Source organism: Elaeis guineensis, chromosome 13, assembly GCF_000442705.2.
Source record: "Elaeis guineensis isolate ETL-2024a chromosome 13, EG11, whole genome shotgun sequence".
Classification (NCBI taxonomy): Eukaryota; Viridiplantae; Streptophyta; class Magnoliopsida; order Arecales; family Arecaceae; genus Elaeis; species Elaeis guineensis.
The window spans coordinates 11,246,322-11,259,708 of record NC_026005.2 but is presented as its reverse complement, the minus strand read 5'-3'; the positions used below and the strand labels follow the sequence as shown (position 1 = coordinate 11,259,708).

The following is a 13,387-nucleotide window of genomic DNA, read 5'->3' as shown; positions in this document are numbered from 1 at the left end:
AAAACAAGAAGAGAAAGTTTTTGTGCACCGCATGCGGTGCAATAAAAGTGACGTGGAGCGCACCATCCGACCACCTTAGAGTATGTAGTCATCGCTTTCCAGTATGCATTTAATAGCATATCTAATGCCTATAATTCTATTTTTTCATTTAAAATTTTGAATGACAAAAATACTCCTCCTATTTCGAAAAATTATGACATCCTATGGTCATATTATGACATTCTGCAGTCAAATTATAACTTCCTATATATAAAAAATCATAATTTTTTTTAGAAGTCACAAAGAGAGAAGAATATTTTTGTCATTGAAAATTTATGAAATTTTTAAATGATGAAAATACTCTTCTTTTTCTTATGACATCCTGTGACGAGATTGTGAACAGAAAGTCATAATTTGATTGTAGGATGTCATAATATGGCCACATGATATCATAATTTTTTAAAAGATGAGAGATATTTTCGTCATTCAAAATTTTAAATAAAAAAATAGAACTGCAGGCACTAAATGTGCATTAGAAAATAATGGCTACGTGGTCCAATCAGATAGGATAGTGTATTTTTTCTATACCGCATACGGTGTACAAAGAATTACTCAGACAAGAATGATACCCACATAATGCTCAGAAAGATAATAAAAATTGAAATATAAAAAGTTTATAGTAGAAGAATAATAAGAACCTAAAAAATAAGATGAAGAATATATTATAAATAAAATATATTTTATAATTATTGGCAATATTACTGTCAACTAATAGAAAGATCAATAATGATAAAAAAGAGAATTTGCTAAGTATACAGATGAATGTTTGTAGCTAGAAAAAAAATATGTGCTTATTTGAAGGGTTTTATTCTTTGTATATGTTTTTTTAAAAATATTTTTCTTTTTTAGTGTCTTCCTTTTTTTTTATTTTTTTATAAATTTTTTTCATTTTTTCTGAATTTTGAAAGTGGCTTTACTTTCTCTATTCTTTCCAAGATTTTCTTAAGTTTGAAAGACTCCAAATAAAATTCTAACTTGCCTTCATGCTTGAAAAATACAAAGATTTGAACTTCTATTGTCCATCCTTTTTCCAGGATTTTTGTAAAGATATTTTTATTTTTTGATGAAGTCTTCTTATTTTTCTTTTTTTCTAGTTTTTTGTTTGAATTTCTCTCTTCTTCTTTTTTTTGAATTTTGGAGAGGGCTCTAAACTTTCTCTCTCCATTGCATTTCAAAGGTACAAAGATACGTAATAGCAGTAGATAGCCAAAAAAAAAAAAAACGTAATACCAATAGATAGTGCAAAAAAAAAAAAAAAAAAAAAAAAGGATAGGTGGGGATGGAGAAAACAAAAACAGGAGATGCTATCCTTCTAAAAAATCATCTCAAGTTACAATTTAGATATTTGGCATTTATCATATGCACCTAATATGGCGATTTACAATTTAGATATTTGGCATTTATTTTTTGATGCTATTCAAATAATATCAGAGATTTCCCACTTGATCTCTAACGAAGTATTTTTTGATATTCACTAAGATACATAATGCAGCTGGGCACCATATTTGATTATATATGAGCAACTCCTTTCAGAAAGTAACTCCTTCATCCTTAAAGATGAAGCTACTTAGGCCTTAGGGGGAGTTTCCCAGGTAGCTTTTTGTTGGAAAAATGCTTCTTAACTTAATATTACTATTTTCTCTTAATTAGTTAATAAAAATAATTTTTTTATACATGCATAAGTTATGTTATAGATATTACATGGTTCGAGGTTTGTTTTGAAAGGCTCTCCTTTAGAGTAGATTAGTTATATTTATGTACAAACAGTTGATGATGGTTTATTTCCGAGATACAAGAACCATTTCATTTTCTCCTTAAAGCGCATTCTAACGAAGAAAAATTATGATTGGATCCGAACTAGCCAAATCCAGATGCGGTACAAATTGACAAAATAGATTGAAAAAATCTCTCATAATTTCCTTTTATATGGCTCGATCTTCTCATCTCAAATACTCAAAGGATGCACTTGGGTTCACTTGCTTAATTTACTCTATCATGGTGCCTAATTTACTCTTTCATGATGCTTAAAAAACATCTAATATGGGACTATTCTCAAAAGATCAAAATTTTGAATCAAATATATTGTTAATAAACCAACACCATGTTCAGAGTAGTAGTGATCCACAATGGGGTGTGTATACTGGACTCCATCGGTTGGTGACAATTATTGGCACGTTGGCAAGTGACGGAACCATGGGAACAACTAATTAGACCAGACCCTCCATTCCTTCAGACAGTTCATCCTGTTCAAGGTTAAGTATGATGATCTCCCAACCTTCGCATAAGTTGTCGAATCCTTGCTCGCCCAAATGCTGCAAACTGGATACAAATTTGCAATTTTCCTACACTTTTAGCAGAATTCTTACTGTTTAAGTCTTTTTTCCTAGGTTCATGTATAGTTTCTTGGTGATTGCAAACTCAGCTGTAAGCGGCTATCTTTATCCATTCCACTTCCTATTGTTCACATCAGGAGTAGAGCGAGATACACTATGCTGAATTCTTGATCCTTTTTGATTCGATGCAAATATTATGTCTTACATCATCATAAAATCCAGCTGAATTTTTGTATTGTTGCTAGAAAGAACTCCCAAAAGTTACCAATACCTGTTCTTTTGAATTATTATGAAGGCAATTTTGGATCTTTGTGGCAGCGGCGGATTCTGCAGCAGCTGCAATTTTGCACCTAGCACGCAAAGGCAACGATAGAGCAAATTGGTTCACCATTTGCCAACAATTCGACTCCTGGTGAATGCATCTCTGGTTCCCTGATAGGCTCCTTTGCTGTGATGACTGTGCTCATACTATTCATCTTCTTGTCTCCCTCAGCCCTCACAAGGCACTGATATGGAACAAGAGGCGCTTGTGCCACTGCAAATGAGGAATTTGTGCAGGATCGAGGTTGCATCTTTCACGCAAAAAAAATGATTGCACAGATTTCAAAGGATTCCAACCTCTATGTTCCATCTGTCTGCATAGATCTCGAAGTAGATATTATGCGATCCAATGGTTGACATCGTAAAAGAAAGAAAAATCATTCTTTCATGCAAAAGATACAACTTGAACCCATTTGCGCATGCACTTGTTTGTTCTGTCTGTGTGCCTGCTGTGATTTTATATGCTCTCCTTGTGTCGGTCCCGAAGGCCTCTGTTTTCTCTCATAAAGTCGGCCACAGGGCTAAAGATGCAACACCAGGTTGTGTAGTATGAAAGTTCTATTTATCTCTTTGCAAAAAAATTTCTTCATCATCATAAGTTTAGAATAAGTTACAATGCATTGTTGTTAGTAGGATAATAAATAAAAGATGTGATGGGTCCTTTCTGCAAATTAGAATTTAGCACCAAAGAAGAAAGGTTTCCATTAAAATGAAGGCATAGATTGGAAACACGTACAAGTTGCCTTCCCTTATGTACCTTGATGAAGCAAAATTCAATGCTACAAACTCCACCACAGCTCCTTCAAAAGCTTCTTGCATCGAACAGGCTCTTTTGCTGCAGATTTGTTTATCTGGTCATACAAATTTTAGCTCTAACACCTTACCCAACCTCAGCACATATCGTCTCTCAAAATCAAGCCATCGTTGCTATCAGTTCATCCAGTGATTTTAGAGTCTTCTCGTAGTAGAGGTAGGATTCATACACCTTGGGAGATCTTACATAACGATCTAGCTGTAGATTCAATGGAGGAGGAAAAGAAAGGATTACGGCAGTAAGGATAAATAAGGATCAGTAATATCTAGGGACCGTTCTACAACCTGGCCTATTAGCTCAGTTGGTTAGAGCGTCGTGCTAATAACGCGAAGGTCGCAGGTTCGAGACCTGCATGGGCCAGTTTTTTCTTAAAAATATTTTAAATCTAATAGAATATATTTTAAATTGTAAATCCATCTTATAATGTCATTTTAAACTAAATATTTTTCAATATGTTTTGGATTTTAATTTTTATTTAATCTAAAATTATATTTCTTATATTTCCAAATTTTTAAAAAACCTTAATTTTCTTTTTTTTTTTTTTTCATTTTTAACCTTTTTCCAAACTATTTTTTATTTTAAGCCTAAGAAAAGATGTTATTACTTTATAAATTCATTTTCTATTTTTATGCTATTCCTAGGAAATATGCTCTTAGTTTATAAGTTCATTTTCTGTTTTTATTTTAAACGAAATATTTTTCAAATCATATTTTCGATTTTAGTCCTAGAAACAAAAAGTATTTTAGTTCCGGCACTAACCTCGGCCATGTTATCGACGAGTTCGTTGGCGATCTTGACGTAGGACTTACGGCGGGCCTCCGGGACGGTGGCCATGGCGTTCTTGAGGTCGGAGTCGAGATAGGCCCCCTTGAGCCGGACGTAGAACAACACGAACCGCCATGACATGGTATCCAGCATGTGCCGTATCTCCCGCATCCCCTCCGCCGTCTGCCGGATCCTCGCCGCCGCCTCCTCCGGCGTCAGCCCAGGCTGGAAGTACTTCTCCTTGACGAACGAATGCGTGCCCCAGCTCTGCGCCTGGGCCGGCGGTGGTGGCCGCCACAACCCCGGCATCCCGGAGCCTGCCAGGACTGCAACCAGCAAAGCCCACCGCCGTGTCGTCATCCTCGGCTTCTCCTCCGGTGGGTGGACCGCTTGTTGTGGCCGCGGATGGTGGTTGTCTCTCCGGGACATGGTGATGTTGGCATGGCATAGGATCATATTCTTGGCGAAGCTGCCCATCGGAGGAGGAAGAAGGTGTTAACTTAAATGGAGTTCAGATTAATGATTCTATGGAAGATATAGCAGCGTGTGGTGGGAATGGGGGTGGAGAGAGGACCTCTCAAGTGTAGCTTAGGTTGCTGAGTATTGGGTTGGGCTATGAATTGTTAAGTTGCTAGCACTCTGCCACGTGTCATCGTTATCCTCTTTTTTTAAATATTTGAGAGGAAATTGAAATGGGAGGAGAGTTGGGTAAGCATTGGATAAGGGCTAAGGAACTAGTGGGAACTGATGTGTGACCTGGATCAGCCCACACAAGGACTTTGGTGGTGCGTTTTAAAGGCAACATCCTGTGATATTGGTGGGATATTCATGGGAATTTTAGAATGCAAAATTATGTTGCATAAAGACGTAGCATTTTGGGACATTAAATTATGTGTTTATTTTGTTGTGTCCTGGGTTAACATTATACAATTTCCCTTGTTGGACATGGAAGTGTATCAAATAGGTTCTTTTCGATTGAATGTGTCCCTTCTTAATTATATCTTAGAGATAGAAACATGTGACTTCAATAAAAACCTAAGGGATATTATCTAGATTTTTTTAAAAAAAATCTAGTTGCAAACAATTTTAGTGCAATGTAATCTTGGTGATCCATCTAAAAATACTTCATTTGAGCCAGTCACTTCAATTGCACATGATAAATGCCAAACATCTAAATTGTAACCTCGATGATTTTCTTGAAGGATAATATCTCCTCTTTAATTTGTTTTTCTCCATCCATGTCTATCTTTCTCCTTTTGCACGGTACTTGCCAGATCATAAAAAGATGATGTTCATGTATTTCTTAAAGGAAATATTTTTTGATGGATCGCGGAGGTAATCACAAATGTTGGTTGGGCAAGCTTTCTTTAATTGCACTCTCACTAGCTCCTCTAAACCAGTGTTCCCCTAGAATACCACTTTTCTTCAGAAGTAGGCGATTAGTATCTAGTACTCTTATATTAGGTTATCCTTTTAAGCAGAGTTTAATTAGGTAAGGCAACAAGTGTTAAGTAACTCTTTTTTCTAGTTTTTCATTTGAAACATTTTCATTAGAAACACATTCTGCACTAGGTCATAGATAGAGTGTTATAGAACTCTTTACTTTGGATTTTCATCCAGATAATTTGGACCCAAGCACTCTGTTTTGGGTTATAAGTATGGAGTCACTCCAACACACACTCATGTATTTTGAGTCAGGTTGGGTCTGATTGGATTAGTTCTGTCATCCAGTTAAGGAGACATCATCTGAAGGCACTTCTTCCACATGCTGACATTTTTATGAAATTTGTGTGGCAACAGTTCGACACTATGCAGCTCCCTTATCCACTGCCAGCATCTTACCCAACCATCTTTCGAGGCAAAATGAAGCTCACCTAGAACACAACTCCTTTTTTCTCCTAGTTTCAGAGCAGCGATGCAGGCAACTATGGGTTTCTCGGTACTCAGGCCACAGATTCACAGTCCTGCTCTTCATTCAACAAAAGCGGATTTGTTCTCCCTCCCAAGAGCAGTAGATAAACTTCTAACCACCTCTCTTCTGACATAGAACACATTTTTTGCAATCCTATATAAGAAATTTTTTTTTCTTTTTTCTTTGTTTCTCTCTCTTGATGTTGGCAGCTTAATAAGTTGCAAAACTCTTGGTGGAACACTAGCTGGTCTCAGGTAGAGATCTCATCCAGTCAATAATTTCTTATGCATATCACAATCCATAACATGATTTACCTTTGCATCACTCCATGTTTTCTATGAGTTCTGAAATGATCGGAAAATCTACCAACAGACCAACGCATGAGTATTAAATAGTGAATTGAAATCATTGATGTTAGTACCATAATATACTTGCTTTCATTTTGGGACTATAGAGTGAAAGGAAGAGGGGCAGAGGAACCGCTTCATGGAAGGTTAATGCTTTCCCTGATTGGCCTCTTATGGCCATCATGATGGAACATGTGCCCTATTCGAGAGACTATATAGTCCACAAGTCAGTTTGGCATCTCAATGATGAAACCATGAAAAACGTTTGTGAGTGAAGGCTTCACTAATACTCTCTCTCTCTCTCTCTCTCTCTCCATCTCTCTCTCTTGAAGTGATGAACTCCTGTGTTTCCTCTTAACTTGATCTCCTTTAGATACCATGTACATCATGTTCACCTGCTGGGGCTGTTGTTTCTTTGGATCCACAAAGGTGAGCCCTCAAACCATTTGCTCTGCTAATAGGCTTCTTAGTCCTTGACTCCTTATTGATGATAAAGCTCATTTTTAGGATCCATTTTATGATGGAGAGGAATACAGAAAAGAAGGAGGAGATGGTTCTGTTCACTGGTATTATGACAAGGTATTCCTCTCCGAAGTGACTTAGATCATTGTCTTTCTGCTTAATGGTCGGTAATTTGCTTCGTATTTTTTTGTTGGCCATGAAATTCTTTTTTCGATGCAAGGGAGGCTACGCCACCCAAGTTTTATTAATGTAAGGGAGGCTGTGTGGGTTGTGGCCCGTGAGGGCGGTTGGACCTCACTGTCAAGTAGTTCAAAAATGGCTTGCAACCTCATAAAGAGGGAGGAAAATGAAGGATACTTGCTAGTGTTGCGGCCAATCGCCTCGTCGTTCGATCGCCAGAAAGTGTGCACCTGCAAAAGGAAGTCCGCACTGACCGGAGGTGGCTCCGGCGGAGACCCTCCGACGGTCAAGTCAGAGAGGTGACTGGGCAACAGTGAAATGCAGACAGAGAGCTCTGAGAAAGAGAGAGGGAGAGAGGAGCGAGCCTGCATTTTTGGGAGAGACGGAGCGGATCGATCCTTTGCACTGTTGCCTTCCCCGGTATATATAATGGAGCTAGGTATGGCGCCGTCATTAATGGCGCGGACAAGTGAGGAACTGTCAACTCACTGTGGACTGTCAGAGCCGCCGTAAAAACGTCATGTCGCCGTGTGGCCGTCCAATCACCAGGGTTGACCCGACTCTCGGCGGGACCATGTCCCTAGATAACTGCGCCGCATGTCCGTGTCAGAGCTGACAACGTCTGGCGGCTGTACGGTGGTTGGAGGAGCCGACCGACCCAAAGTCGGTAGCCAGCTGAGTAGTGTCGGGCCCCTCCATTGATCGGCGAGCATCATGTTGCGAGAGTCGGCCATCAGACTTCCTGGCCGGAGTCGGCCAGTCGGTCGATCGGAGTCGGCCAGTCGGTCGGTCGGAGTCGGCCAGTCGGTCGGTCGGCCAGTCGGAGTCGGCCAGTCGTCCGTCGGGGTCGGCCAGTCGGTCGGTCGGCCAGTCAGGGTCGGCCGTCGGGGTCGGCCAGTTGGGGTCGGCCGTCGGGGTCGGCCATCAGACTTCCTGGCCGGAGTCGGCCAGTCGGTCGGTCGGAGTCGGCCAGTCGGTCGGTCGGCCAGTCGGAGTCGGCCAGTCGTCCGTCGGGGTCGGCCAGTCGGTCGGTCGGCCAGTCAGGGTCGGCCGTCGGGGTCGGCCAGTTGGGGTCGGCCGGTCAGCCCCTTCGACCGTAAGTCGGTCGGTGGGTATTCCCCAACAGTTGCCCCCCTCCACTCCTGAGCCCGATGTCGTGTTGGCTCGCGTGAACACGTGGGCGACGGCTTCGGACGAAAGGAGTGGTTTTCCGTCTTTTCTTGCCCCGACTCTGGCGATCACATCAACGAACGATCCAATATCGGTCGTCCCGACTGTAGGTCGAGCATGCACGTCGGGTCGGAGGTCGGCCAACCTCGAACGTTGCTCGTCGACACGATCATTCCGCAGAATCTGTTGTCGAGTAGCATCCGACGTATTCGGATAGGATAACGATGGCAAGTCGAATATCCATTGTCCAGCCCTTGGTCGGACGTATGCGTCGGGATGTATGATAAACGGTGGCAAGCCGAATATCCTTCGATCGGTCGTGACCAGATCGGTATGTCGCGAATGCGACTGCGGTCGTCTTGGCGTTTTGCCCTTCTTAGTCGAAGCTAAGTCGGCAAGTTAGCCAGCCGCATTAGTCGAAGCCCTTTGCCTTCAGAGGCCGAGGCCGTCGATTTCGGCGATCGGTGATCGAGCCGTTGATTCGGCGATCGACGATCGGCCATGTTGGTCGGAGCCTTTTGCCTTCAAAGGCCGAGGCCGTCGGTTTCGACGATCGATGATCGAGCCGTTGATTCGGCGACTGACGATCGGCCATGTTGGTCGGAGCCTTTTGCCTTCAAAGGCCGAGGCCGTCGGTTTCGGCGATCGATGATCGAGCCGTTGATTCGGCGATCGACGATCGGCCATGTTGGTCGAAGCCTTTTGCCTTCAAAGGCCGAGGCCGTCGGTTTCGGCGATCGATGATCGAGCCGTTGATTCGGCGATCGACGATCGGCCATGTTGGTCGGAGCCTTTTGCCTTCAAAGGCCGAGGCCGTCGGTTTCGGCGATCGATGATCGAGCCGTTGATTCGACGGTCGACGATCGGCGATGTTGGTCGAAGCCTTTTGCCTTCAAAGGCCGAGGCCGTCGATTTCGGCGATCGATGATCCAGCCGTTGATTCGGCGATCGACGATCGGCCATGTTGGTCGGAGCCTTTTGCCTTCAGAGGCCGAGGCCGTCGATTTCGGCGATCGATGATCCAGCCGTTGATTCGGCGATCGACGATCGGCCATGTTGGTCGAAGCCTTTTGCCTTCAGAGGCCGAGGCCGTCGATTTCGACGATCGATGATCCAGCCGTTGATTCGGCGATCGACGATCAACCGTGTTGGTCGAAGCCTTTTGCCTTCAGAGGCCGAGGCCGTCGATTTCGGCGATCGATGATCCAGCCGTTGATTCGGCGATCGACGATCGACCGTGTTGGTCGGAGCCTTTTGCCTTCAGAGGCCGAGGCCGTCGATTTCGGCGATCGATGATCCAGCCGTTGATTCGGCGATCGACGATCGACCGTGTTGGTCGAAGCCTTTTGCCTTCAGAGGCCGAGGCCGTCGTAAATTCTCCGCTCCTTCGATCTCTATCAGGATCTGCGCACGAGGAGCGAGGAGAGAGGCGTAGGAGTCATACCTGCGATGCATCGGTCTCGGACTCCTCGTCAGGGTGACTTTTGGATTCGTCGGGGTGGCGAGACCCGACTATCGGTCGGGAGCCTGCTTGGTTCGGCGGGTTCCTGACCTTTCCTCCGCTTCTCCTTCGGGCCTCTGGGTTCGGCCAAACGTCGGTCGGATGCCCCTTCATCCGCGCGCATATACTTATATGCGCGCTCCAGTAGCTCGGCATAAGTTCGGGGGAGGGTCTTGTCCAGAGAGTAGGTGAATCGGGATGCCCTCAGCCCCCGCTTCATGGCTGAGATTGCCATGTCTTCGTTGAGGTCCCGGACCTCGAGCGTGGCCGCGTTGAATCGCGCCACGAAGTGTCGGAGCGTCTCGTTTTCTCCCTGCTTGAGGGAGAAAAGGCTGTCCGACGTTCGCGGCGGCTTTCGGCTGGTGCTGAAATGGGCCACGAACGAGTGCTCGAGCTGTCCGAAGGAGTGGATACTTCCCGATCGGAGGCCGGAGTACCAGGCCCTGGCAGCCTTGCGGAGTGTGGCGGGGAAGCCGATGCAAAGGAGAGCGTCGGTTGCCCCTTGAATCGTCATGAGAGCTTTGTAGCTTTCCAGATGGTCGATTGGGTCGGTGGAGCCGTCGTAAGACTCCGCGTGCGGCATCTTGAACCGACTGGGGATCGGTTCGTCGAGGATGAGTCGGGAGAGAGGTTGGGCGGTTTGGAAGTCGACGTGGTTCGATGACTTCTGGCCGTCCATCTGCAGTTGGGCGAGTCGGCGGTCGATCTCTTCGAACCGTCGCTCGTAGTTGTCCGCTCGTCGATGCTGGGAGACCCAAGGGGTGGAGCCTCCGGAGGATTCCGAAAGAGAGGCCGACGGTGTGCGCGGCCGCTTTTCCTTCTTCGCCCGTTCCAACGGGGAAGGAGAGGGCCGCTGGGACCGTCGGTCGTCGCGCCGTGGTCGCCCCTCCTCCTCTCCGTGGGAGCGCTGTTGGGAGCGCTCGCATGGAGGCGACAGGGGTCGGCGCGGCCGTCGGCGGCTGCTCCTGGAAGGCATAGGTCGGGCCGCCGGTTGTTGCTGGAGGCTTTTGACTGCGTCGGTCAGTACGGTCATCTGCCGTACGATGGCCGCAATCTGGGCCTCCGTGGTCACTGCAGGGCGCGGAGAGCTAGGCTCCGCCGCCGGTGGTGGCGGGGAGGCCTCTTTCCGGCGGGAAGAGCGCCTTGCCGACCCAGTGATTCTCGATCGTTGAGCTCTTGTCTTTGTCATGCTGTCCCCTACCTGGCGCGCCAATCTGTTGCGGTCAATCACCTCGTCGTTCGATCGCCGGGAAGCGTGCACCTGCAAAAGGAAGTCCGCACTGACCGGAGGCGGCTCCGGTGGGGACCCTCCGACGGTCAAGTCAGAGAGGTGACTGGGCAACAGTGAAATGCAGACAGAGAGCTCTGAGAAAGAGAGAGGGAGAGAGAGAGAGGAGCGAGCCTGCGTTTTTGGGAGAGACGGAGCGGATCGATCCTTTGCACTGTTGCCTTCCCCGGTATATATAGTGGAGCTAGGTATGGCGCCGTCATTAATGGCGCGGACAAGTGAGGAACTGTCAACTCACTGTGGACTGTCAGAGCCGCCGTAAAAACGTCATGTCGCCGTGTGGCCGTCCAATCACCAGGGTTGACCCGGCTCTCGGCGGGACCATGTCCCTAGATAACTGCACCGCATGTCCGTGTCAGAGCTGACAACGTCTGGCGGCTGTACGGTGGTTGGAGGAGCCGACCGACCCAAAGTCGGTAGCCAGCTGAGTGGTGTCGGGCTCCTCCATTGGTCGGCGAGCATCATGTTGCGAGAGTCGGCCATCAGACTTCCTGGCCGGAGTCGGCCAGTCGGTCGGTCGGAGTCGGCCAGTCGGTCGGTCGGCCAGTCGGAGTCGGCCAGTCGTCCGTCGGGGTCGGCCAGTCGGTCGGTCGGCCAGTCAGGGTCGGCCGTCGGGGTCGGCCAGTTGGGGTCGGCCGTCGGGGTCGGCCATCAGACTTCCTGGCCGGAGTCGGCCAGTCGGTCGGTCGGAGTCGGCCAGTCGGTCGGTCGGCCAGTCGGTCGGTCGGCCAGTCGGAGTCGGCCAGTCGTCCGTCGGGGTCGGCCAGTCGGTCGGTCGGCCAGTCAGGGTCGGCCGTCGGGGTCGGCCAGTTGGGGTCGGCCGGTCAGCCCCTTCGACCGTAAGTCGGTCGGTGGGTATTCCCCAACAGCTAGAATGAGCATTTTTCATGCGACTGTAATGTTCATGAGGTGAGGAACCCACAAGCAAATAGCCTGGACTCCATTTTTCAAAATTATGTAACATTTAGAGATTGAGGTAAAGAAAATAAAAAACAGCGTTAACAAATAAAAAGTGAAGCAGCACTTAATTGTGCTCTAATTAGCTGTGCTTATCAAAACATGGTAGCTCATCCAAGTCAATGAGTTCTACATGTTCTGAAGCTGAAGTAATTTCTTCTAATCTGAAATATATACGAATGAAAATTCACTTGATCTGAAACGTCTCTATATATCAAAAAAAAAAAAAGACTATTAGTGTTAAACCATTAATTTAGTGAAAGCCTGAAGCATGGGCAAGAAGTCTCCAAAGCATTTTAAGTTTTGTTCATGACACCCGAAAAAATTTGATATCAGGATAAAAGGTGTGAATCATTGATTTTTGGATACCTTAGCTATCAAATTACCAGGTATAATCCACTTAGTTATTCCTTGAGAACATCCACCCTTCACCATGTGTGAATAAATGCCAGAGGAACCTCAAAAGGTCCCTAAAATTGAACTGAAAACGCACACATCATCCTTGACCTTCTGTTTCCTCATGTCTATTATGGAACGCCATGCCCCCTTGCAACAATAAAAGCTCTATCAAGTAACTTTCTTTTGAATTCTCCTCTGCTGGCTATGTGTTCAAGAACTCTATCTAACATGCCAATCCTCTAACACCATCAGTATACTCCCAAATGTGTATTAACAAGCTGATCTATCTTTTTGATTCATGAAATAATGGATGTAGCAGTCCAAACATATAGATGAATTCCCCATCATCTGTCTTATTATACTGCGTATTTTGTGCAGCAAGAAGAAATTGAGGCGGCTGCAAGAGCAGAACTATGGAGAGAGGAGTTGATTGAAGAAATCGAGCAGAAGGTCGGAGGTTTGCGTGAGCTCGAGGAAGCTGGCAAGGAAGAGGAACTTGTTCAGTGAAAGATGGCATTGATCTAATGCTCTATCACTCTCTCGTGGAGCAAAAAATTGTCATGAAAATGAATTTTAGGCATAGACTATTTTTACTTTCATCTTCATTCCTTAGAAATGATATTTGATGTATATATAAAGAAGCAATAGCTGGCATTTTAACACTTCATTGAGAGCACCAAACAACACATCCATCAATTTCTTTTTTAAAAAAAAAAAATCCTATAACATATCCATTAACACCTAGAAATAAAATGCAAAAAAAATAAAATAGATGGCTTAAAAATTCTTTCCTTATCATATCCATTTATATATTTTTTTTAGTAAACATATCAATTTATATATTCTCCACCTACTAATTCTTACAAAAGCTTAACAAGGACAACCTTTTCCAACCTTTA

At 45.3% G+C, this 13,387-nt stretch overlaps 2 protein-coding genes and 1 non-coding gene across 3 annotated transcripts; 2 read left to right on the top strand and 1 right to left on the bottom strand.

The window, feature by feature from the left end:
• Positions 1-3,370: 3,370 nt before the first annotated feature.
• Positions 3,371-4,860, bottom strand: LOC105056630 (photosynthetic NDH subunit of lumenal location 2, chloroplastic). Its single transcript, XM_010938892.4, has 2 exons — positions 4,267-4,860; positions 3,371-3,705 (listed from the first exon to the last, which is right to left on the bottom strand). Exons 1-2 carry the CDS (start codon positions 4,747-4,749, stop codon positions 3,607-3,609), a joined length of 582 nt encoding a protein of 193 aa, XP_010937194.1. The 5' UTR covers positions 4,750-4,860; the 3' UTR covers positions 3,371-3,606.
• TRNAI-AAU (transfer RNA isoleucine (anticodon AAU)) lies at positions 3,794-3,867 on the top strand. Its single transcript has one exon. It is a non-coding gene; the product is annotated as a tRNA-Ile (tRNA).
• Positions 4,861-6,078: 1,218 nt separating the features above from the next.
• Positions 6,079-13,150, top strand: LOC105056629 (photosynthetic NDH subunit of subcomplex B 4, chloroplastic). Its single transcript, XM_010938890.3, has 6 exons — positions 6,079-6,283; positions 6,394-6,438; positions 6,639-6,798; positions 6,905-6,960; positions 7,039-7,110; positions 12,867-13,150. The coding sequence occupies exons 1-6, from the start codon at positions 6,188-6,190 to the stop codon at positions 12,993-12,995; spliced, it is 558 nt and encodes a 185-aa protein (XP_010937192.1). The 5' UTR covers positions 6,079-6,187; the 3' UTR covers positions 12,996-13,150.
• Positions 13,151-13,387: the final 237 nt, after the last annotated feature.

Excerpts from the sequence above, each read along its gene's own strand:
- LOC105056629 (XM_010938890.3), top strand. The coding sequence starts at position 6,188 with ATGCAGGCAACTATGGGTTTCTCGGTACTCAGGCCACAGATTCACAGT. Across the intron at positions 6,284-6,393 it reads TGTTCTCCCTCCCAAGAGCA|CTTAATAAGTTGCAAAACTC; the intron begins GTAGATAAACTT and ends TGATGTTGGCAG. Across the intron at positions 6,961-7,038 it reads GTTTCTTTGGATCCACAAAG|GATCCATTTTATGATGGAGA; the intron begins GTGAGCCCTCAA and ends GCTCATTTTTAG.
- LOC105056630 (XM_010938892.4), bottom strand. The coding sequence starts at position 4,749 with ATGGGCAGCTTCGCCAAGAATATGATCCTATGCCATGCCAACATCACC. Across the intron at positions 3,706-4,266 it reads TCGTCGATAACATGGCCGAG|CTAGATCGTTATGTAAGATC; the intron begins GTTAGTGCCGGA and ends TTGAATCTACAG.